Source organism: Anthonomus grandis, chromosome 15, assembly GCF_022605725.1.
Source record: "Anthonomus grandis grandis chromosome 15, icAntGran1.3, whole genome shotgun sequence".
In the NCBI taxonomy this organism is placed as follows: domain Eukaryota; kingdom Metazoa; phylum Arthropoda; class Insecta; order Coleoptera; family Curculionidae; genus Anthonomus; species Anthonomus grandis.
The window spans coordinates 14,708,512-14,735,087 of NC_065560.1; the positions used below are offsets into that span (position 1 = coordinate 14,708,512).

The window sequence follows — 26,576 nt, forward strand, 5'->3', positions numbered from 1 at the left end:
ATGGCCCAAAGAGGGTTCACATCCTATCCATAGTCTTGTGGGAGGTGAATTAAGGAAGAAAAAACTGACTCTGGGTAAGTGGTGAATACCTCTGAGGGAGCTGAGGAATGCAAAGACAAAGACAACCCATTCCTTAAGAACCAACAAGTAAAGATTTCGCATAGAACTTAATCCTTCTGAAATTTTAGATAATGAATGTACCCCCTTCTCCCTCCCTCAATACAGGCAGAAGTGAGATGCCTTTTGGCAAGATCTGGATCTTATAGTAATAATAATAATAATAATAATAATAATAATAATAATAATAATAATAATAATAATAATAATAATAATAATAATAATAATAATAATAATAATAATAATAATAATAATAATATTACGTACAACAAAAAACATACGTATTTTTATACAAATAATTCATTAAGAAAGCATTTGCTTTAATAAAAGAAGTATTACCTACTTTAGTGTTTTTGGCCTTAGCCTAAAAAGACGTAAATTGAAGTTGAAAAGGTGACAATCTTTAGATTTCGCTAATAATTAAATTAATAAAGGTACAAAAACCATAAATTACATGTGATGTATGAACCTTGGTAAAATTTTTAAATTACGGTAATGGAACATAATTGCCGTAATATAGTACTATTTATAAAACGCTTGCAGCAGTTAAAAGTCTCTTGATATTGAGCAACCGACAACTATGCTTTTATATTTGCAGCAAACTTGTACTTATCACGTATCCAGCTATAATATAATAGACTAATGTATGTATTATAATTAAAAACAAAACATAATACTTTCTGCACATAAGTTTCGAGGCTATCTACGATTGTGTATAGCTATCCCATTAGTAAACTTTCAGTCATTTTTAAAAAATTTGATGTTAGTAAATACATCGCTTTTGTATTTTAGAGTTTTAACATTTTAATGGTTATTTTTTTAAACAGAATCAAAGTTTGTGTTCCTCTTTTGTAAAGTTTTTTCTTTAAAGCGTTACGATAAAGATGTCGGAAAAACTTTTTTTCTCGCATCCTCTTTCTCATTCCTGCCTACTCCACTCTGTCTTGGCATAACCGAACTGATTTCTTTCTGCCTATCCAATGCATCCTTGCACTCCTCTTCCAGCCTTGAACTGGCTGTTGGTTATATATTTTCTTCTTAGTATATATTCCTTTTCATAGATCTTTTTTACTTTATTTCTTGGGAGGGCATGCCAAACTGTATGTAAATAAAGAAATATATTTTTAACTATATGAGTTTACAAATTTGCTCATTTGGACCTAAGGGTTAGAAAATATATAGATATATACTATTAATATTCTTTCTACAGATATAACTTATTACACCTTAAAACATTAATTCTGCATGAAATAGACACATTTTTCAAGAAACACTATAATTTAATATCATAGTAATCATAAATGAGCCTATGACTCTGTAATAACTGAAGAAAACCTTCATGTTATTAGGTAGTTTTTCAAAATCAATCTACCGCTTACTATCTTATAAAAGAGTCTGGCTAGGCTGAGGGAAGATATTTTGGAATCTCCATTCCTTTGCAACGGAGAAGTTTGATAACCTGAGCTAAGAGGGTCTGCTCTCTTTTAGTAGAGTGAAAAATTAATTGCATTTTCCCGTTAGCTACAAATATTATCTATTTATCTATTCCTTAAAAATCTTATTCCAAAGGACTTCATTTTGTATATTATTAATCCGTATTTCGTCAGAGCTTCTTTTAGCGAATTGGACTAATTTTAAAATTATTCTATTAAATAATTAAAGATCAAAAGATGTTTATTTAATTATTTTGACTGAAGACAAACAAAACAGTTGCTTAAATTATTTAAACCTATGACCGCTAGACTTCTATTTTTGTAAAAGGAAAGGTCAGACGTGTTTTCAATCGTTTCATAAAACAATTAAGTTTTTGTTGACGTTAGTTTGATTTTTACTTACTTTAAGTTGGTTACCTGATTAGACTTTTGCCGCATTTTAATTTTCTTAAACAGGGCTCAATACATCTTCGACCAATAAACTATTGAGGACCTGCTGACTAACGCTATATGGGATATTTGCCTCCTCCATATTTTGCCTTGAAGATATACGAAGTGACTACAACAATATAATTACAGACGAGGATAAATATTGCACTAAACATTCCATGAGATATAAAAGAGCAACTTATTGTTATTTAAAAAGAATAAGTTGACTTCACAAAAAAACAACCAAGCCTACATAAAAAAAAATATTTTTATTTATTTTTTTCAAAATCAAAACTTTTATTATCTAAAAAAAAATAGACACAAAGTGTATGGATTTCGTCACAGTTTTACATGTTATAATATTGGCCTCAAAAAGTATTACTAACTACCTAGATAACTAAAATTCAAAAATATCCACTTATACTATATATTACAAAAAAAGTTAAAATAGTCAAAAGTAAAGTGACATTACATAGTTAAAAAAGTTATAATACTTAACTGCCTAATCGGCTAGATGACTATCTACATCATAAAAACATTTATTAGCTAGGAATTCCTTTAACTTTCTTTTAAATATCGAAACAATTTTGCTCATCTTTATATCATTCGGTAATTTGTTGTATAGTTTTGGACCTATTCTTAATAAAAATTTTTTAGAAATAAGTAGGTTGGTATGAAGTATGAACAAGTAATTTCTAGAACGAGTTGAGTAATTATGAAAACTATCATTAACAGTAAAGGAATTAAAATTCCTAAAAACATATAAGCAAACTTCAAATATATACACACATGGGACCGTCAAAATTCTATATTCCCTAAAAAGAGGTCTACAGGAAGTCATCGGTGTTACTCCGGCAATACACCTAAGAATCTGTTTTTGGCTAATAAACACTCGACGTGCATGTGACGTACAGCCCCAGAATACCGTACAAAATTCGTGAGTGTATAATAGCGTGGTACAGACAAATTAGTTGATTAATTTCCATTACCACCCTAAGGTTCCTAATGGCATAACATAAATTACCGAGCCTCATCGACAACTCAGCACAATGAGATTCCTAAGAAAGTGAATCATCCAATATTAAGCCAAGAAACTTAAGTGATTTTTGGCTATGACATGCATGAAAATGTAACCATGACCATGTAACTAGTCTTTTTATTGTTCAAGTAAAGTTGATTTAAAATAAACCAATTGCTAAGTTCCTCTAAGGCTTTTCCAGCAGATACATCAATTGTTTCCATGTTCAGTCTTCGGACCAGCGCAGATACATCATCAGCATAGGTGGTGATAACACTATGTGTTATTGCCAGAGGCAAGGGATTAATAAATAAAAGAAACAACACCGGGCCCAATACGGAACCTTGTGGGACCGCAATGTCCACTTTAAGGTCTTCAGACCGCATACTAGATCCGGAGCTATCCCTCACTGCTACATATTGTGAGCGATCTGCCAAAAATGATGCAAACCAGCTCAACACTACTCCCCTTACACCATAGGATTCCATTCTATCCAAGAGTAAAGTGTGTGGTCTTCAGATGACGTCTGAATATATTCCAACAGTTAAGCCACATTTTCTATATAAAGCAAATAATACAATCAATAGTGTTTGGAATTTGTACTTGTTAATGAGATATTTGATGTTTTTCTATTCAGGGGGAGGGGATTACAGATTATGTATTGACCACAATGGTGGCAACACCACTTCCTCTTGTCGATGAGGAGCCGCCTCCGGTTGTTTAATAGGTATTTGCTGTTTTCATTTTTTACAGAATAAAAATAATAATATCGGAATGTTTTATTTTGCTGTGTGACTGCACGTGGCACTGTTCAACTTTAAGACGTTATATTTAAACGTCTGAGGTTTTTCTCTAGTTATTACGGCTTTTTATACTCCTTTCTAAAGGTAAAGAGTTAAAATTATTAAATGATTTTATGAATGTAATTCGGCAGTACAATCTAGGGATTTGTTTTTATTTATATTTGAAAATAGACCGATTACTTCCCGAAAAAAAAACAAATTTAAATGTGGTTTCAAATTTTAAGACATTCTTTTGTCTTCAAGATTGTACTAAATGCCACACTAAAGTGCAAGAACAATCTATCGAAAGGTAGGTTAATCGGACGATCAGGTACTAGTAGAAGTATTGGAGAGGAATTGGCCGAGTGTTTGTTAGTGAGCCGTAACTGCTAGACGCGTCCTTCTCTTTGTCAGTTTGCTGGTTTGTCGATAAGACGAATAGCTCTCTTCTGTATAGAATCCAGCAGGTTTAAACTATGCTTGGGTGCAGAGCTCCAGACATGCGAGCAATACTCGAGGGACGGGCGTATTTGAGCCTTATAAAGAGTCAGCAGCTGTTCTGGTGTATACAGTTTTTTCATTTTGAAAAGCACTCCGAGTTTTTTGGAAGCCGCCCTGGCGACCTCGGCAACGTGGTCATGCCAGGACACACTGTTGGTTACCTCGACTCCTAGAAGATGCAAAGATGATTTCATTGGCAATGTTTTTCCTGCCATAACCAGCTCCAGGCCACCAAGGTTAGTCTTCATCGTAAATACTGCAGCCTGCGTTTTTTTAGCGTTAAAATTGACCAAATTGTTATCGCCCTAGTCCAAGATTGCTCTAATATCGTTGTTGGTTGAAGCTACTTGTTGCTGCCTAAGATTCTGAGAACTTGCGGCTGTCGTTGGTTTGGCGGACTTAAATGTGGAAATAAGTGTGTTATCGTCCGCAAAGCTGTAGATTGGATTGACAGTGGTTCCTAGCAAATCGTTGATATATACCAAGAAAAGGGTGGGGGATAGAATGCATCATTGAGGGACTCCAGCGTTAATGTTAAATTTGTCGGAGAGGTATCCATCGACGGCTACTTGGATTGTTCGTTGTCCAAGAAAACTTTTGATCCAATTCAATAATGAGTTTTGTATGCCGATTGAGGAGAGCTTGGTTAGTAGTCCCTCATGCCACACTCTGTCAAATGCCTTGGAAATGTCAAGAGCGACTGAGCGGGACTCGCCGTGCTTCTCCATGGCCTCCGTCCACAAGTGTGTGACGTAGGCCAAAAGATCGCCGGTGGATCTAAGGTTTCGGAAGCCGTATTGATGATCGCTGATTAGTCCAGATGATTCCAGATATCTTAGCAGTTGTTGGTTGACTACTTTCTCCATAATCTTCGATATTACTGGAACTAGTGCAATCGGGCGGTAATTGGAGGGCATCGTCTTCTTACCCTTTTTGGGTACAGCTTGCACTCGAGCAGTTTTCCAGATTGTTGGAAATTGGCCCTGCTTATACGATGCCGTGAACGGTCTACATAAAGGAGGAGTCAATTCGTCTGCACAACTTTTTAGTATTAGGGCTGGAATTCCATCGGGTCCAGAAGCTTTGTTGGTGTCTACGCTTGTAAGAATTTTATTTATAATTCATTGGGGAAACGAAATTTCTCCCATCGATGAATTCACCCTTGGCAAATATGGCGGTGTTTTGCGAGTGCAGAGTAGAATTGGACGCGAAGAGTTTACCCAGTAAGTTGGCATTTTCCCTTGCTGTTACCGCGATAGAACCATCATCTGCTGTTAGGGGTGGCAAGGCCGACTTAGCAAATCCTTGACTAACGACTTTCGATACCGACCAGAAAGATCTTGTTCCATTTGGGAAATTTAGCAGTTTGTTTTTGATCCTGTTGTTGTGACTCTCTTAGCATTCATCAATAATACACTTGCAGCTATTTCTGGAGGCTAAAAAGTTCCTCCGATTTTCGATGGAAGGATGTTGACGCCATTTGCGATATGCTGCGTTTTTAATGTTTACTGCCTTTTTGCAATTCAGGTTGAACCATTGCTTGTTGTTTGATCCGCATTTAGTAGAAAAAGGGATATAAGCTTCCATTCCTGCCAAGATCGTCTCTGTAATTTGGTTTTCACATTCTGAGATGTTATTGGTTCTAAAGCAGACTTCTTTCCAAGAGAATGAGCGATAAAATTCCCGAAGATGGTTCCACTCTGCTGATTTATAGTGCCATACCTTCCGCGGCATCGGAGGATCCTGCGTTTTAACCTCCAACTGGCAAGAGACTGTTATCAATTTGTGGTCCGATGTTCCTAGGGGGGCATGTACTGATACTGTGTACGAGTCAGAGTCTGAAGCCAAGACCAGAACTAGGAGACTCGCGAACTCGCCGTCTCGATCGGGGATTCTGATAGGTTCCTCCACAAGCTGCGTAAGACGGCATATGGTGGCAAATAGCTCAGCTTTTCGTCCTTAATCGTCGTTCTTGTTGCAAAAGCGCAGCCAGTTGATATTGTGAACGTTAAAATCACCCATGACGATGATTTCTGCGCTTGGGTAGTCAATTTGCAGATGGTTAATGCAATCAACCAGGTTTAAAAAGAGCTGTCTATATTGGGTAACGCTTGGTGGTCTGTAGATACAGCAGATAAATTTCGTGGCACCACTAGCTATTATTTTAAACCACATGACGTTGAAGTCCGCAGATTCAAGCGTTTCCTCCCGCTGGCAACTCAAATCGTTCTTGACAAATACTGCCAATCCAAAGTTTAGTCGAAATCGGGTGTGTAGATCGTATCCAGGATAAATGAGGTGTTGAACTTTGAACATTTGTTGTTGAAGGTTTCACCTTTGTTTCTGCCAATGCCAGAATGTGAGGCTTATTTAATTGCAGGTGTTGGTGTACTGCATTCATATTGGTGTTTAGGACTCTGATGTTGCAGAAATTGATTGTTAGGCTTTTTGATCCGCCTGATGGCCCCCCCCGACCAGCCTCCGCCCGGAGATCCGAATGGGAGGCGAGTTTACCTCCTGAAAGTTTTGGTCGTGAGGGCGCCATCATGCATTTACTTTTCTTCTCCATTTCCCCTTTGGAAACCGGACACATCGACATGGCGGCAAAACGTGAGTTCCATGGAACCACTTCGCTAAGCCGCCGCCTAAGTCCTATGTGGTGGTATTGAACCGGGCGATGCAAGTGGACAACATCTACCACCAAAGGGGTTGCTCTTTTAGTCGCCTTTTACGACAGGCAGAGCGTACCGGAGGGCTATTCTACCCCGGCCCTCCCCGGGGAAAGCAATCGCAAAAATCGAAAGCAAACAAGATTATTCCTGTGTTGGCGAATGCATTGAGATCGAAAACGTTCTAAGCAAATAGTGTTATTCTAAAGTGAAAATTGAAATTTATTGTTAATAATGGATGTGCCTGAACATTTAACAAGACATGTGACTAATGAAGAAGCCGCTAGAATCATTGCGCTCATAGAAGATGACCGCAGTCAAAGATACGTCGCTCGGATAATGGGAGTTCAACAAATCACCATACCCGGAGTCGTTAATCGCTACCAAGAAACAGGACAACTATCCTGACGACCCGGACAAGGCCGCAGAAGGGTAACTTCGGCAGTAGATGATCGTTACCTAAGGTTAACGGTTTTAAGAATTAGGCATACCACCTCTAGAAGACTACAAACAGATCTGTTGGCTGCTCGTGATGTCCGAATAAGCCTACAGACAGTTCGAAATAGGCTGAGAAGAGCAGGTTTACGAGCCAGAGTGCCAGCTAGTCCACGTCTTACCAGAGAACATCGAGTAGCAAGATTGCAATTTGCTAGAGAACACGCAAATTGGAATATTCAAGATTGGTCCAATATTTTATTCACGGATGAATCAAGATTTTGTCTATATTCATCAGATAGGCGTTTACCAGTATACAGGGTGTTTCAAAATTCACTACATATATTTTAAGGGCGTATTTCTGAGGTCAAAATAAGACTTTTTTTTCCTATAAACATGGGTCCTAAAATGCACACCCTTCCAGCTACAGCCATCGCAAGAAGTGTAAAAAAAATCGATTTTTTAAAACTGTGTCTACAGTTTTGCATCAAATTTAACGAAATTTGGAATACCCCCGTTATTTTAGGCGGTCTATTTACCCTTTATCTTAGAAAAGGCGTAAAACTAATTTTAAGGGGTAAACTGAGGGGGTGCACACTTTTGACGGGCAAAATTTTATGTACGCATACATTTTTTTTTAAATTAAGCTTCACCAGAATATGCGCCATAAAATCTAAATTTTATGTTTCTTACATTTTTTTGATAATCGTTTTTGAGAAAATCACCGATTAATAAAAGGCTACCAATAACGTAATAATTAAAATTTAAACAGATAATATTAAGTAGTAGGCTGTCACTATTTGTTTTAGGACATTTTTTAAGCGGCACGACATTTAACAATAAATATGTAGACTGGTTTTGCTATTGTTGAAACTTTGATATTGAGGTTTTTTCAATAAATTGATGAACAATTATTTACATTAAAGAATGACGGTTTATAAAAATACAAAAATTGGTTAAAAAACTATTTAACATTTATTAACATAATAATTAATTATTTTTTAAATAAACAATAAACTTCTGAGAAACAAATATTTTTTTAAATAAAAAATGCTCGAAATGCGCACCCTTCGCTGCAATACAAGCCTCCATTCGTCTTCTCATAAATTGTCTTACTCGCTCTAAAATTCCGGGAGTATTTCTTATTGTTTCAAAGGCATCAATAATTCTTTGCCTTAGGACCTCGAGCGAAGGCACTTGACCAGGATTAAAATAGACGAAGCTTTTTACATATCCCCAGAAAAAAAAATCCAGAGGATTGCAGTCCGGGGAGCGTGGAGGCCATGGTAAGGGGCCTGCTTTAGCAATCCATCTCTCAGGAAAGACAAAGTTCAAATAGTCACGCACTGTTATACGAAAATGAAGGGGGGCACCGTCATACATAAACCACATGTTCGCTCGCACATTTAAAGGTACATTGTCTGGTAAACCATTTAAATGGTGCTGTAGAAAATCTAAATAAGTGTCGCCAACTAAAATTCTAGGAAAAAAGAAAGGGCCAATTAGCTCATCTCCCACTAAACCTGCCCATACATTAAGGCTAAAGTGCTCCTGGTGGTAAGATTGCCTAATTTCGTGCGGATTCTCTGCTGCCCAAACATGCACATTGTGAAAATTCACCACCCCTTCCCGCGAAAAATGAGCTTCGTCTGTGAATAGAATACTCGATAAAAAATTATTATCTCTCGCGCATCTTTGAAGTAACCACCTTGCAAACTGTAAGTGCCTTGGGAAATCTTGAGGTAGCAAAGCTTGAACTCTTTGAATATGGTATGGATACAAGCTATTTTCGTGCAAAACCCGCCAGACAGTTACATGAGAAACATCCAAATTCCGAGCTATTTGTCGGGTGCTTAGGCCAGGATCGTCGTCGATGGCATTTTAAATTTGCTCCTCTGTCACTGGGTTTCGTGCTTGTTGCGGTCTGCCTGCATTGTTCCTGGGGGTCCGAAAACTACTGTATTCCCTAAGATGCCGATGTGACTCTGAAAATGTTCGTACATTCGGGAGTCGGCAATTAGGAAACCTTAACTGATACAATCTTTGAGCTTCATACGCGTTACCATCAGCCATAGCCAAGACCATAAACAAAATGGATGTCTGCAAGATGTTCGAATGAATAACGTACATTTTCCATTTTAGCAATGCAGCGTTTAGAAATAAAACATGGGAATAAAAACTACACTTTAAATCTAAAACGGGAAGTAAACTACTGAAATTAAACAAAGTCAACAATGACAGTAAATTTATTTTACACTAAATGTCAAGCAAGTTAAAAAATGTCTAAAACAAATACTCACAGCCTACTACCAAAACCTCAAAAATAAAAATGTCAACAATTGTGAAACACAGCCTACTTCCTAAATTTTTTCTTTGGTTTTTAATTTACGATATTGCTATCCTTTTATTCACCGGCGATTTTCTCAAAAGCTAATAGTCGTATAAAAAAAATGCAAGAGACCAAAAATTTAAATTTTTGAAATGTGCATCCCCTCAGTTTACCCCTTAAAATTAGTTTTACGCCTTTTCTAAGATAAAGAGTAAATAGACCGCCTAAAATAACGGGGGTTTTCCAAATTTCGTTAAATTTGATGCAAAACTGTAGACACAGTTTTAAAAAATCGATTTTTTTTACACTTCTTGCGATGGCTGTAGCTTGAAGGGGGTGCATTTTAGGACCCATGTTTATAGGAAAAAAAAGTCCTATTTTGACCTCAGGAATACGCCCTTAAAATATATGTAGTGAATTTTGAAACACCCTGCATAGGCGACGTGGTGATCAGGTTAATTTTTGTCAAACTGAAAGCTTTGGTGGATGGCTCTATCATGGTTTGGGAAGGAATTACTTTTGAGGGTCGCACGGAGCTAGTACCAGTGAATAATGGAAGACTAAATGCTGACAGGTACATAACCGATATCCTAGAACCCCATGTAGTGCCCTATATCCAATATATCGGTGATAATTCTGTGCTAATGCATGATAATGCTCGTCCATACGCTGCTAGAGTTGTTCGGCAATACTTAGAAGAGGTCGAGATACCCACCCTAAATTGGCCTGCACGTAGCCCGGACCTTAATCCGATAGAACATGTCTGGGACCATCTAGGATGGCAAATTCAGCAACATCCAGCACCAATAAGAACACTAGATGATCTTCAAAATGTTCTTTTTGACTTCTGGGCAAACGTGCCGCAAGAATACCTATCTGTTTAGAAGCCTTCGAAGACGAATGGAAGCTGTAATTAGAGCCAGGCTAACACACGCTATTAGAAATTCATTGGCTTAAAGTTCATTTTTTTTGTATACATGTTTTGTACAATTTTTTTGATTTTTGTATGTTTTGGTAAGTCAAAATGTTTGTCTATTGTAGATTATATAATATCAATAAAATTTTAAAAAACAGGCAAAAAATTTAAAATATTTAAGAAATAATAAGTGATGCGATAATTTTTGTAGGGTGCGTATTTTTAGCGATTAGCAGCGTTGCCGCTTATATCAAAAAGTAGTAGTAACTTTGTTATTTGAAATAGAATACCCTGTATATTATTTTATTTTTTGATCCGCTGTCGTTTATGATTGTTTTTGTATAAGGTTACTATACCTATTTTTAGTGGTTTTCGAGAAATTAATTATTTTCTTTATTTTTTGACCAAAACATAGCTCCAAATAAATGTTTATTTCTACGGCACTGGAATGCACAGAAAATTAAAATTAGGAGCGTTATTTACAAAAGCATTGTAATAAAAATTTGTTCTACATTATACAGGGTTTAGAAATGTGATTTTTTAATTGATTGAAGTTATTTAAAAGAGATCTAACATTAATATGAGGCTGAGCACAGTGCATTCCACAAGAAGAATTATAATAAAAAGGAAAGAAAGAAAAATAAATAAGTTATATAAAAAAAACTCTTTTCACGTAAAAACACCCAACACCAGCTGCCGCAAAATCATTATAAGCCAAAATTCATACAGATTATTTGTTAAAGAGTCGATAAAAAATAAAGTTTATACAAAAAAGAAACTAAAACCGTTCCTCAACAAATATTAATCTACTTTACCGAAATACCAACGAAGGAATTCGTGGTGTTTGACAAAACAAAATAGAAGATTTAGATAAAACAAAATAAAGTTTGGGTATTTATTGGAAAAAATGCAAAAGTAGCAGTAATAACGGATTTCGACCTATAGATGTTTGGCTTAAAGTGTTCTAAATTAGGTCAGCTTTCATCCCCTTAAAGAATTGCATCTACCTTCATTGCAAGTACCTTCCGGACAGTTGTATATATATCGATATAAGAAGAAAATTTACGCATTTAAATAACACAAGGCAATAAACAAATCATAAGTAAATAAATTATTTCGGGAGTTGCAATATTTTTATCAAAAAATTATAAATAGAACCAGGTAGGAAGCATTCAGAGAAATATTATAAGCGAGTGTCTAAGAATGTGATCCACTCAAAATAGAAATTGTGGGTTTTAATGCGTACCAGGGGATCCGTAAATGCGGTTATTCATTTAACTGTGGCCCAGTCTAAGCGTGCATTCCAAAATTTATTATTATGGCGGGAATCCAACAAATTCCGAATGGCGCAAATTGCAACTGGTGTAGAAGAGAAACCCGCGACGCGTACAGGTGAAAATGTGACAGTGATAATTAAGAAAAAAAAACTATGAAAAAATATTGATAACAATTTGGCAATGTTGCGTTTGCTAATAGCTCGTCAACTGTCAGTTAAATACAGCTGTTTTTGACAGTTATTTATTTATTGAACAAATAAATTCACTTTTCAATAGTGTAACCGTTTAGGTGTATTTAATTAAAATGGACTCTCACAGGGTGGAATTGTACATTTACGACTTATCTAAGGGAATGGCCGCTCAACTCTCTCCTATACTTATCGGTAAGAATAATTTCTTAAGTTAATTTGTGTGATAATAATTTGTTTTGAGGTTATACTACAGGCCAATTTTTATAATATTGTAAAGTCACTTAGTTAGAAGAACTTAGTTTGAAGTCTTTATTTTTTTAGGAAAAAAAATTGATGGCATATGGCATACTTCCATTGTCGTTTACAATAGAGAATACTTTTTTGGTTCACATGGTGTTGAAAGCTGTAATCCGGTAAGTTTTCACAGGAAGTTTTATAAAATTATTATAGAGAGTCACATTATACATATTATAGAGAGACACACACATTATAATTTTAGAGACAGTAGTAATTTAGTGAGATTTGATTTATTTATAAATTACAGTTCATATAAGATTTCAAAAAAGTTGCAATAAATACAGGTTTATACAAGAAAAGAGGTTGAAAAGAAGCTACTTACAACAGCAGAAAGAATAAAATATTCTGGTAGCACTGTGTGGAATGAATAGATCTTTAAATATCTTTAAGACTTTCATTTTGGATACTTTCAAATCATATTATTTGGATAGCTTTAAACTCTATTGTATTTTGGAAATATCTTGTGAAAATGATCAAATATCTTATAGTATTAAATCATATATTTAATATGTATTCATAAATTGAATATTCTAGAAAAATTTAACCTACAAATTTTAATCAATATATTATGTGTTGAGGAATATTGTTATTTTAAGTATTAGTAACTCTAAAAATAGTATAAAAATCCAAACTGAAAAGCAATAATATACTTTATTTTATTACCTTATTTCATGAAATATAAAAAAATGGAGATTATAATATTAATAATATTTCATAATTTGAAAATTATGCTGGTGCACTTTATTTTATAGGGTAACATTTGTTATACTTGAAAGACTCAAAGAGACAGTTATGACATTTTTAACATGTTTTTTTATATAAAATTTCTTATCCTCTAAAGCTAACAATCAAGATAAATGAAGACATATACATTATTATGTATATATTTTTTATAATCTTAGAGGTAACTGTAACTGTTAAAATAATCTTATAAAAGCTTCAAATTTCCCTAATAGCTAAAAGCATACTTTACACTATGCCTAACAATCCTTTTAACTATCTTATTCACTACAAAATAAAAGAACTAAAAGGAGCACATATTAGACTATAGGATATATTTATCTCAGCAAAATCAGGGATTTATTTATAGACAACATTTGAAGAGTAGGGTTACAGGATGGCTCTGTTGTGTCATGCCTTTCCTCTCAGTTTAGTGCTTAATGTGAATTTCTTAAATTGGGAACAGTCTATAAATAGGGAATATTTCGGTGTGGTGTGGGATTTTTCTAGTGAATTTAGAGGTAAATATTATCAATTTTAAAGTTTCCAAAAAGATTTTTAGTTCAACTGTAATATATGGAATATGGGTTTATTATAATTTAAATTAAATCAGATTTCCAGTCCAATTTTTAATATTTTCATTTGACACCTTTTTAGTAATTTCTTTAGGCAGTTCAAAAAATTGTTTTCATTTAACTGTTATTTTTTATAGGGTACAACAGCCATAGGACCACCTAAAGAGATCAAATATCTAGGAGACACACAAGTACCATATTCTGTATTTTTTGACTATTTATCAGGACTATCTCATACTACATTTACGTAAGTATTTATACTATAAAATAGTTAGGCTTTTTAATAGTTAATATTTATGACAGTATTACTTCTTGTGCTTTTCCCTGCAATCATATTCAATGGTTGGTACCTTAAATTTTATTTATACTTTACCAAATTCATGAAAATATTTTTCACCAAATTTAAATCCTCACTTTTAGGCTTTGAATAGTTTATGTCAAACATGCTTTATTGTTTAAAGTATAGAAACTTATTAACAGAGCTGAAGGAAAAATTTAACATGAGTATGCAATAAAACCTTAACACTAATTTTGCCAACGACAGATTTCAACTTAAAGCCACTCTATTATATGAAGGTATCATCTTGTTGAGAAAGCATATAATAATAAAATAAACAAGGGTCAAAAAAAATGTTTACAAAACAAGAATGTATAGTTACACCGCTAAACTAAAGTGAAAAAAAAAAAGAAAATCAAACAAATAGAAATACCTAGAGACAAACAAGCAACCTTGAAATATACAGGGTGTCCCAAAATTAGTGGAGGAAACGCGAACCCTGTATTCTTTTGTCAAAAATAACCTCACTTTTTCCTATAAACATATATCGGCAAACGCCCCCCAAGGAAGCTACGCCCCTTTTAAAGGGGGCACCTGAAGACGGTTTTTTCCACTTATTTTCGAAACGGGTAAATATAAAAATTTTAAATTTTGGTATTCTCCCAATTTTGATATGCTGAATTTAGTTGTCATTTCATAATTTTCATTATTTAGTCAGGTGCGTATCATTTAGGGGGTGAGCCTAAAAAAATACTTAAAAAAATTGTTTGCAAAGTTTTTGTTTTTTTTTTCTTTAAATTTTTAAAATTTAAAGCTTTTTATGTAAAAAAGTACCTCTTGGTCAATAACGCTAGGAATTACCATTTTCGAGAAAAACGCATTTAAAAATAACGCTGCATAGTATTATTAATAACAATTTTTATTAAAACTCAATAGCACGCTCCAAAAGTAAATTGACAAATAAAATTGCAAACAGATAAAAATACTATTTTATTTGAGGCAAATGTTCAAACAAGTTTCCGTTTTCCTGAATGCATAACCTGGATCTTTTTTGAATGTTTTGGGTCGATCTAAGAATTTCAAATCAGTTTTCTCTTAGTTGGCCTGCAGCTGCGAGAATTTGCCTCTGAGTATCAATTTCGGTGGCATAAATAATATTGCACATATTTCCCCAAAGATAATAATCCAGAGGATTAAGGTCGGGCGATTGTGCAGACCAGTTTATTGGACCACCTCGGCCTATCCATCTGCCTGTAAAATTATTGTCCAGCCAGTTTCTCACCAGTTTGTCGGCTGTAGTGAGCTGGTGCCCCATCGTGCTGAAAAATCATTTCCAGCCGAGTTTCTATGGGAACATCATACAGTAAATCTCTGAGATTGTTTGGAAGAAAATTTAAATAATGACGACCAGTTAACCTGTGTAGCAAAATAATTGGGCCCATCAATTTATCTCCTATCAAACCCGCGCATAGGTTAAAGGAAAATCTATGCTAAAAGTTAGTTCGTCAAACTACTCTCGGATTCTCGATGCTCCAAAAATGAGTATTACAGCTGTTAAAGCCCTTACTCCTAGAAAAAGTTGCCTCATCTGACCACAAAATTTTTTGACGAAGATTTGGGCGATTTAAAATCCAATGACAAAAGTCTACTCGAGCTGGAAAATCTTCTTCTTCTAACTCCTGAACCCTTTTATAATGGAAAGGATGGTATCCTAACATCTTAGTCATTCTTCCAATCTGAAATTATTTTTAAATATTTTAAATTGCATAGGAAATAAGCCTAAACCTTAGTAAGCCACTAAACATTCCAGTTAGTCGTCAAAAGGATTTGTTTTGGTGTGTTTGATGTTTGTTATAAGACTTATCCAAGTAAATAAAGTAAATAATAATAATAATAATAGTAATTAGAGTATTTTGAAATGAATTTAATGCGATCCGACGATAATAATTAATAACAACACTATTTATACCAATCACAATTTTCAGTTATAAGTACTTTAAATTTAATTTTTTGATAACAAATTAGGTACTTAATTATTTATTTATCATATTTAATTTTACTTACATTTGACTTTGGGATATTGGTAATCTCTTCTAAGGTTCTCAATGATATTTGAGGGTTTTCTTCAATTAAATTCTTCTTACAACTTCTCCATAACCATCATTTGCAATTGGTCTTCCTTGCCCTCGAGCACGTTCGAAGGATCCATATTCAAGTAAATTTCTATGAATTCTAACAAAAACTTTCCAATGTGGAAGCCTTCTTGCAGGAAACCTCCGCCGATACTCTCGTGCAACGGTATGTGCGTTTCCATTGCAAAACCCATACATAAAATGAATATCTCCTTTTTCACGGGTCGAAAAGTCTTCGATAGTTAAAAAGATATTAACAATTTGAATGCAAAATGACAACTAATCAATTACAACAAATGTTAATGTCATTATGCAGTGTGTCAATTTTTTCCAAAGCCTGCTACTAAGTTTTCATAAAAATTGGTAGTGAAAATAATACTATGCAGCGTTATTTTTAAATGCGTTTTTCTCGAAGATGGTAACTCGTAGAGTCATTGACCAAGAGGTACTTTTTTACGTCAAAAGCTTCAAATTTTTAAAATTTAAAAAAAAAAAACAAAAACTTTGAAAATTTGAAGCTTTTTTACATAAAAAGCTTCAAATTTTTAAAATTTAAAGAAAAAAAAACAAAAACTTTGCACACAATTTTTTTTTAGGTATTTTTTTAGGCTCACCCCCTAAATGATACGCACCTGACTAAATAATGAAAATTATGAAATGACAACTAAATTCAGCATATCAAAATTGGGAGAATACCAAAATTTAAAATTTTCATATTTACCCGTTTCGAGAATAAGTGGAAAAAACCATCTTCAGGTGCCCCCTTTAAAAGGGGCGTAGCTCTCTTGGGGGGCGTTTTCCGATATATGTTTATAGGAAAAAGTGAGGTTATTTTTGACCAAAGAATACAGGGTTTGCGTTTCGTCCACTAATTTTGGGACACCCTGTATAATAAAACTAAAAAAAGTAAAAGTAAATTCATTTGCATATTCAAGTTTGTTTGTGGTGTTGTCCACTTTCTTGTTATTGTAAAATTCAGGAAGGAATCTACTTTTATGAAGCTAACTTAATATCAAAAGAAGTGAATTAGCAACTGTGCTTTTACTGTACTCCATTGTCTGCTAATAACCCTAAATCTAGTGGTATTAAGATTTCTTTCTCTGAGTATACAAAACTTAAAAATGTGCAGAGAGAGTTAGGCAGATTGTTAGCCTCAAGGAAGAACTTTTTGAACAGCATCAAGAAAAATCAGGCTGAAATAACCAAGCTTTCTTTAGCACTGCAAGAAAAGGGAAGGCATATTATACATCTAAAGAGAAATCTACACAGGACTTTGAGGGCGAAGTTTATTCCAGCAGAAAGCAGTGTGAAACAATTATTAGATCAAAAGGAAGATATTGTGAAACTCAACAAGTAGGTTCCACAGGTTCTGGAAACCACCAAAATACTCTCAGAACAGATTGATGAATTAGAAATAGAAAAAACAACTAGTAGTGATAAGCTTCAAGACCTTATACATTTAAAGGACAGTTTAATAACTAGCATTAAGTTATAAGAATATCAAAGAAATCATTAATATGTTGGATCTTAAACAAGCTATGTGTAACTTAAAGGCGATTAGGGATACTCAACAAATAAAAGTAGGTATGAATACTAATTCAGAATTATATAGCTTAACCCTTTCGTCTCTGAATTAAAATATTTTAGGTTAAGTAATAAATAGTGTATTATTGTTAGGATGCCTAACAATGAGTTTTTATTAATATAAATTTTTGTTAATAGTCAGGGAATAGTGGAGGGGGTGGTTCATATATGTACCAGCAGGTATTTATGGTGGTACACATGTGTACTAACAGGTATGATCGAAAATTTCATAAAAACAGAAAAAAATGCTATGCCAACATTTATTTAAAAAAATAAATACAAAAACGGCTTTGCAAAGTAGAAAATGAACCTAATTAACTATTCGGTATGATATAACATAAAACAGAACTTGTACAATGGAATATTGCACTCTCGGCAAAGAGTTTTTGTTCTTGTTTGTTTTTTCTCTTTAGAACATCTAGTGCATCTTCTTCTGGTTAATCCCTTTACAGGCAGATGTAATGCTGAAAATCCGTATAATTTTCTTTTTCTTGAAGGAGCGCCTTGTTTCGGTAATGGTAAGCTTGTATATCGTATACCTTCTGCTACTAATTCTTCTGCAAGTGTGGTAAGGAAGGAAAGAAAAGAAATGCTCTCATTTTTACGTCTCAGTTGATTATACATTATCCACGAATTTACTGCACACATATTGAGAAATGTGTAAAACACCTTTTTCCACCACTTTGCTGATTTTCGATCATGATCATATAGCCCAATAAATTGATCAGCCCGATCAACCCCTTGCATTTTTTTTCTGTAAAAAGAAATGGCCTCTGGACATTCGATATTTTGTTGTTCACCGGTTTTGCTTTTTTTGATAATTGTTGTCAAATTGGGCTTATGACAGTTACTCATTAGCAAAACTTCCTTTGTGTCCTGCCACTTTACACAAAGTAATCCAGAAGAAGTGCATCTAAATTGAGATTCCCCTTTTTGGAGTTTGTCTCCCATAGTTGGTACATTCTTGCGATTGGACATGCAAGTTCCCAAGGCTGCATAGTCTAGTGAAAGTAACAAATTCACAGTTGTAAAAAAGCGATCAAAACACAGCACAACATCATTTTCTTTAACTGTAGACGCAAGAGCTGTTACGACTCGCTCTCCTAAAGTTAGGGATTGATTTTTAGCGGGAATTGGGTCCTCTTTTCCAGAATATACATTGACATCATACGTATAGCCGGAATCTGCATCGCAGCGAAGCCATAGTTTTATGCCCCTCTTGGTTGGTTTGAGGGGCATATATTGTTTCAAAGAAGATCGACCCGTGAATTTGGTCATAGATTCGTCGATACTTTGATACTGGCTATCCTGGCGACATTTTGGAAATGTGAATTTGAAACAAGATAATAAATCTTCAATATAATATGTTTTTAAAGCATTTGGGGGTTTTTGAGAAGAAGCAAAGTAAATTTTTGAGCTTAAAGTCATGTAACGATCTCTTGAAAAAGTTTTTTGAATTGTGCTATTTCCCATTGACTCCTTCTTGCTCCAATAATTTTTTAGGCTTGGAAGGCGATTGTAGCACATAATGAACATGCAGCCAAATAATTTCTGTATTTCTCCTTTGTCAGTCATTTTCTCATTCCTTTTTTTTAATTGGTTTAGGATTTTCAGACGTTTATTTGTACAATTTGCAATGTGCAAATAAAGAGAATGAGGAAATACTCTATGAAAAATTTGCATAGGTGTCAACTGCTTGGTGATATCTGGAGCCAGCATACACTCTCTTTCAGATGGAAGGATTTTAGCAGGCTCAAATTTTTCGTCAGGAGTGACCCAGTCAAGAACTAGGTTTCTATCAACAATTACCTGTGGTGGTTGCGCAGAGTTTATGTCTGAGTTTCGATGCACAGTGGTTTGCATTGTTTCTGATAAAGACGACGAAGACATATCGGACGTATCACTGCCAGCTTCTTCATCGGAATCTGGTTCATAATTATCAGTGGAGCCAGCAGAAAATGGTTCCGAATCTGAGGATTCTTCAATAAGCTTTTACAGCTCTTTTCGTGAAAGCGGACGGCGGCGATCCATATTGAAGCTGAAATCAAATAAATGTAATTACAGACCTGTTGGTATACATGTGTACCATCATAAATACCTGCTGGTCCATGTGTAACAGCACTGCACTTGCAATTGAATAATAAATAAAACTTAATAAAAAAACTGCATAAATAAGCACTTTGAGTGTCCTAAATAACTAATTTTATTGCAGCAATACTGCCGCTACTAAATACACCTGCTAACTAAATCCACATAACCACACATTTACCACAATGCATATTGTAGGTACACTGCGGAAGCCTGATACACCGGACCGGTACACATTTATACCAAATAAAACGCTTTATTTTACAAACAGGAATTTTTAAATTTGCCTGGTACATATGCTATGTTAAACTAATTTTATTCCTAAATGATCAAAATGGCTACAAACTGGAAAGTACTTTAAAAAAAATATCATCAAATCTGGAAATACTGTCTTTTGTTAAATCTTATGCTATACTTATGAATCGGGTAGAAAACATTGATATTTTGACAAATTATTTTAGTTTAGATGATCATGTTATTATTGTAGTTGTTGTGAATTATTTACTTCAAAATAAAGTGCCTTTTTTAAAGGTATTAACAAAAGATTAAAGCTTTTGACTCGTACCAATATGTTTTTCTGTTGCACATTTTGAAACCTTCAAAAATAGTAGTAGCAAATCTCTACTAAATGCATTAAGGTTTAACTATACCAATAAACTGGAATTTTTTTAAGTAGGTTCAGCAGAAGGAAATTGTAAGGAAGGAATTTTCTGATTAATATTGCCTAGAACTTTCCTAGGCAATATTAATAAAAAAAGTATTTGCAAGAAAATGCTTTCCAAAAGAAAAAACAAATATTTAATTTTTATAGATCTGAACCAGGAAGTCTCAGCTTCATTCAAAATGCTACTACTAGATGTAAAGCAGTTTTAAATTTTAATGATTCTTAAGAAGAAGTTAATGATCAAAGTATTTATCAGCCTTCTACTTTATCTCTCCTTTTACTTCAGATACTAAGAAACAAGACTGATTGATTTTTTTTTCTTAACCTATATAATTTTCCTAATTTTTTAATCACTGAACACTGATTAAAAGAAAAAGAAGGAGTGAATTTCCTCAACTATACAACTCTAGTTTCATTTTCCATATCAATATCATCTCATGGGGAATGCATGATTTTAGTTAATAATTTATTTTTAAGTGCAAATTTATTCTCACACATTAACAATTTTAATAATCTGCTTGAGGAAAAGTCCAGACCCTACACGGATTTCACAATTTTCATTTACTTTATTTGATTATGTTTGTTAAAATGTACTCAGATCTATTCAGTGTTCAGTGGAAATGCCTCATTTCGATTCCTTGCAATTTAAGTATAATTCCCGCAATTAAGCCAATTTTTAGTAAGTGGAACTACAATAAGTTTTACCAATTGTGTAAGGCACAAATAATGCTTGATTGGAATAATGTTTTTTTGTCAAATGATCTAATTGAAGATTTTTATACAGGGTGTCCCAGCGAAAACGAAACAGAGCTATTTTCGGTATGAAAAAAATTTTTTTTCGTCAACGTCGATTTTATTTTTGAGGGGGACAACTTTTCCTTACCAAGGCACCCTCATACCAGCAACCCCCTTCGAGGGGGTGAAATCACCCCTAAAATCCTAAATGGAAAGAGGGGTCGTATGATACCTTATTTTAAAGGTCTTTTAATTCTGAATATAACTGCCAAATTTGAAGTGGCTAAAATTATTTCTCTGGATAAAACAGCTTGTCAAAATTGCGGAAACAGCGAAAATGAAAAAGGTATTATGGACTCTTTTTTGGATAATATTTTTAAAAGAACAAGGAAATCCTATTTTCGAAGGGGTCACTTATTAATTAAGAGGCCACCTAATACCTGGAATCCTTTACGAGGGGTTGAAAGCACCCCTTAAATCTTAAACAGAAAGAGGGATAGTGTTATACCTTATGTTGAAAGCGTTTTCACTTTAAATTTAAATGGTGACTTCTGAGTGACTGATGGATTTCTTCTGGATATGAAAGCCAAATAAAATTCTGGAAAAAATGCTTTAAATAAACCTTTATGCCTAAAACCCTTTCTTACAATTTTTTTTATTGGATCATTAAAACATGATTAAAAATTTATTAGTATTGTTAATATTATTGTTATTACACATTATCAGCATATCATAAATAAAAACAAAATACCAAATAAAATGCAAACACAAGTATTTAAAGAATTTATTTAGCTTGCTAAATATCATTGGTACTTTTTTCGTAAAGCAGCATTTATTTAAATAGTTTTAAATTATTACCCAGTCTTTTACGTGTTGAAACACTGCTAGCAATGGTTTATTCTACTGCAGAGAGGGTTGAGATGATAGAGTTTTTCTTTCGGGATAACAATTGTGCCAATAGAACGGTACAAGAATTTAATGACCTTCATCCAGAAAAACAAGTCAACAGAAAATACGTTCTAGAAATAGTTGCTAAATTTAGGGAATCTGGCAGTGTCTTAAATAAAAAGCGTGAGGTTCAAAATGCTGTTGTTGTCAATGAAGCAATGCAAATAACTGTCCTAGGTCAACTTCATGCCGAGCCAGGAATAAGTGTCAGAAAATTGGCGACGAGTACAGGAGTAAGCAAAAGTAGTGTTCATAGGATACTTAAGCATAATAAATTCCATGCTTACAAAATTCATCTGGTGCAAGAACTGAATGAGGACGATTTTGACAGACGAGTGCAATTTTGTGAATCGCTTAGTGATATGATAACTGTTAATCCGCGTCTTATTTACAACATTTGCTTTTCAGATGAATGTACTTTTTTTCTTAATAGCAACGTAAATTGTCATAACTGCCGCTACTGATCAAATGCAAATCCGGGCCAGTTTCGTGAAGTTCATACCCAGTTCCCTGAGAAGTTAAATGTTTGGGCGGGAATCTTGGGCGGCTCCATTGTTGGTCCGTTTCTTCTGCCCGGAAATTTGAATGGAGAAATGTACCGAGATCTCTTGGAAAATGCCGTATATCCAAGAATAGTAAAAATAATGGAAGGCGGAAATCATTCTGATGATGATCAAGTCGTTTTCCAACAAGACGGAGCGCCTCCACATTATGCTGCTGGTGTGAGGCAATATCTTGAAGAGATATTTCCTGATCGTTGGATTGGAAGGAGGGGACCTTTTATGGAATGGCCAGCTAGGTCACCCGATTTAACCCCATTAGATTTTTTTTATGGGGGCATTTAAAAACAAAAGTTTACGCTACCCAACCAGACCCTAGAAGACTTACGCCAGAGAATTATAAATGAGTGTCAGATGATAACACCTGAAGTTCTACAAAACGTCAGGCATCGTTTTGAGCAAAACCTGTATTCCTGCATGGAAGTAGGCGGGGCACAATTTGAACATTTAATAAATTGACGTAATTTAAATATACTTGTTTTATTTAAAAGACACAAAAGGAAAAGGGTAGGTATGTATCTCTTATCTCTCCACTTTTACTGGCAGTAAAGATTGTATTTCTTGCTATTTTTATATCCACAAGATATCCATCAGTCACTCAGAAGTCACCATTTAAATTCAGAGTAAAAAGGCCTTCAAAATAAGGAATGACACGACCCCTTTTTCTATTTAAGATTTAAGGGGTGCTTTCAACCCCTCGTAAAGGGTTCCAGGTATTAGGGTGGCCTCTTAATTAATAAGTGACCCCTTTGAAATTAGGACTTCCTTATTCTTTTAAAAATATTATCCAAAACAAAGTTCAAAATACCTTTTTCATTTTTGCTGTTCTACAATTTTGACAAGCTGTCATATCTGGATAAAAAATTTTAGCCACTTGAAATTTGGCAGTTATATTCAGAATTAAAAGACCTTTAAAATAAGGTATCACACGACCCCTCTTTCTATTTAAGATTTTAGGGGTGATCCCACCCCCTCGAAGAGGGTTACTGGTATGAGGGTGCCTTGGTAAGGAAAAGTTGTCCCCCTCGAAAATAAAATCGATGTGTTCGAGATTTTTGTAAAAAAAATATTTTTTCATACCAAAAATACCTCTATTTCGTTTTCGCTGGGACACCCTGTATAATTATGGTACAACTTTTTAATAAAGCCTTCCTCATCAATTAAAATTAGAAATAGTATGGTGTTCCATTCTTTAATAAATACAAGTCATTATATCGAAAGCCCATAAGGGAAGCCAATATTTGATATTATCGAAATCGTTTTATAAATTCGGCAAACAAAAAGAAAATTGGTCTATTGTAAATGACATACACTTAAATAATTATCCATCTTCCAAAATCAATGAAGCCGATTTACCGTCAGACTTAATCAATACATTTTACTACTCTATCGCATAAGACTTTACAAAAGATATCATTAAAAATTCTAATTCTGTTGAAAATTTAAATATAAGGGTTGATAATTCTTTTTTTTGCAGCTACAGATCTGATTGAATTAAAAGAGGTCATGTGATGTATTTAAAATTAAAAAAAATTCTGGAGATGATGGTCTAGCATTAATTTTTTTTTTAAATTACCTGATATGGTTCTTCATATTTTAATATTTACTATAAATTACTGCTGTTGGGAATCAATAATTTTCCCTGATTGTATGCAGTTGGCATAAAGGTGGTGACCTAGAGGACCCATCTAATTTTATGCCAATTTCACTAGTATTCATTCGATCTCTCTAAAATTATTGGTAAAATAAACGAATATGTTGGATAGAAACAAGGTTTTATGTACTCAACAATTTGGATTCCAAACAAGCTGCAACACAAATGATGTCTTTTTTAGGTTTTTAGACAGCTTATATCTGAGTATTAATAATGGGGAGATTGGTGCAGCAGAGGTTTCTGTGATCTTGTGTGAAAAATTTTTACTATGGCCCTTATGCTATCTAGGATGATATATGAAATTTGCTTCTGGGGACTTTGTAGCCACTATCTTTTTAATTTTATATTTTTAATTCAAAAACGTGCTGTTAGATATTTGCAGATGTGGTGCTAGCAGTAGAGATTCTTGTCGACCTCCAAACAAGAGAACATTTTAACTCTGTGTTGTTGGTTTATTAAAGAAACAGCATCACTTATTACTTTTTACACCACGAAACATGACTTTCCATTTTATTCTTAATTGTTCCACTTAAATTAATTTCCTTTAAATGCCTTATAATTTGAAACGCGATTAATCTTTTCAGGGCCGAATCCTACCAATTATTCTCACACAACTGCAACAATTTTTCTGAAGAAATCGCTCAATTCCTGTGTGGGGTAAGCATCCCCAAATATATCTTAGAATTACCCAACGAGGTTCTAAACGCGAATTTGGGTGGGGGAATCGCTGCCCTCGTTGGTCAGTTAGAGCGTAGCGCCCGCCCCTTGGAGGAGGAGTCACGTCAAACAACCAATAGGGAAACCTCGCCTGACTTGTCGCAGGAAATCGAGGAGGCAAGGTCAGAATCTGAAAAAAACTAAATAAGGGAAAAATTGTGTGTCCATTTGTTTGTAAATAACCTGCAGTGTTTTTAAATTATTTGTGTTTTTAAGGTCTGATAAAATTAAATTAAATTAAATTTGCATTTGCCTTGGTTTATTTTTGGTGCTTTTCAATTAACCATTGCTAATGGAGATATCACTGCTTCATTATGATGGTGATAGTTTTGTGTATATTTTTTTAATTCATTGGTAGCATTGCTTTAAACAATTAACTATTTAGATAATTTAATGACGGATTGATTTAAAAGTTCTAAGATGACATCAATATCCTTTAAAAACCGGTTGTATATTGTTATACTGTTCTTTTTTTAGTAGCATATAATTTGATTGGGAGCAACAAGAACTTTATGTAAAATTATTTTATTGAATAATCGTAGTCGAGAGGTGCGTGATTATTTAAATTTTACTTTTCTAAATAGAAATAGGTAGGGGATTCCCTTGAATGGCCAGCTAGGTCCCCAGACCTCTTCCCCTTAGATTACTTTTCTTGGAGCCATTTGAAAAATAGAGTTTAAACTTTAAAATATAAGTTACTATTTAGTTATCTATTTGGTGTTTTTATTATCTGGTATAAATACATTTTAAATACCTGAAGGGTTCACTAAAATATATTTTAATAAATTATTTATTAGATAATTTGTATTGTTCTATTTAAAAATTTATTTCAGTGGATTACTAATAACATAGTATTTTTATGAGGTATAAGACAAATAATAGATAAGACAAAGACCATTCAAATTTATCATAGCACAACATTGAATTTAAATAAAAAGCTTTATTTTAAGGACTAAATATTCTTCAAAATGGCGCTTAATTTGAGCTAAAGATTGCCAAGAAATAGAAATTAGTTTTATTGACTATTAATTAGGTTATGAATTGGAAAACGCTTCCATACAATAGTACTGCAAATGTTCAAAGTGTGTCATACATTGTAAAGAATATCGGTTGTAATTTGGTGGCATTCATTAGTGATGCGCATGTGCGAAGGATTCAGGCTGGGTGTCATACATTTTCGATTTCATTCATTAGCATCCCTTTTCCCATTCCATCAACATGAATACAGAAAGATGTGTAGGAAACAGAGGATAGCAAAGTACTGCAGTCGCAAAGGTCTTTATTAATGACCTAATTTGCGTCACTACCTGTCTCACTTACCCTGCAGTGGTATTTCTGAACAGATAATAAACGTACATGTAGATGTAAAGTCTGCCCAACCAATCTGTAGCTAAGCGGTATCGGTGCGGGGAACGTGGTTGTAGACTAGACCCGCCTCATTTCATTCATGAAATGGCCAGTGACGTGCGAAATTTTGTAAACCGATTACACAGATTTGAATGTATTAAATATTAAAAAATATGGTTTG

General features: G+C 34.0%; 1 protein-coding gene across 1 annotated transcript in view; it reads left to right on the forward strand.

Moving 5' to 3' along the window:
• Nucleotides 1–11,978: 11,978 nt before the first annotated feature.
• LOC126744910 (uncharacterized) overlaps nt 11,979–26,576 on the forward strand; it is a 50,034-nt gene continuing 35,436 nt past the window's right edge. The window contains exons 1-4 of the mRNA XM_050452502.1: nt 11,979–12,289; nt 12,419–12,510; nt 13,827–13,936; nt 24,916–25,170. Of these exons, the coding sequence (XP_050308459.1) occupies nt 12,211–12,289; nt 12,419–12,510; nt 13,827–13,936; nt 24,916–25,170 (536 nt within the window). The 5' untranslated portion in view covers nt 11,979–12,210. The remainder of the gene's footprint in view (nt 12,290–12,418; nt 12,511–13,826; nt 13,937–24,915; nt 25,171–26,576) is intronic.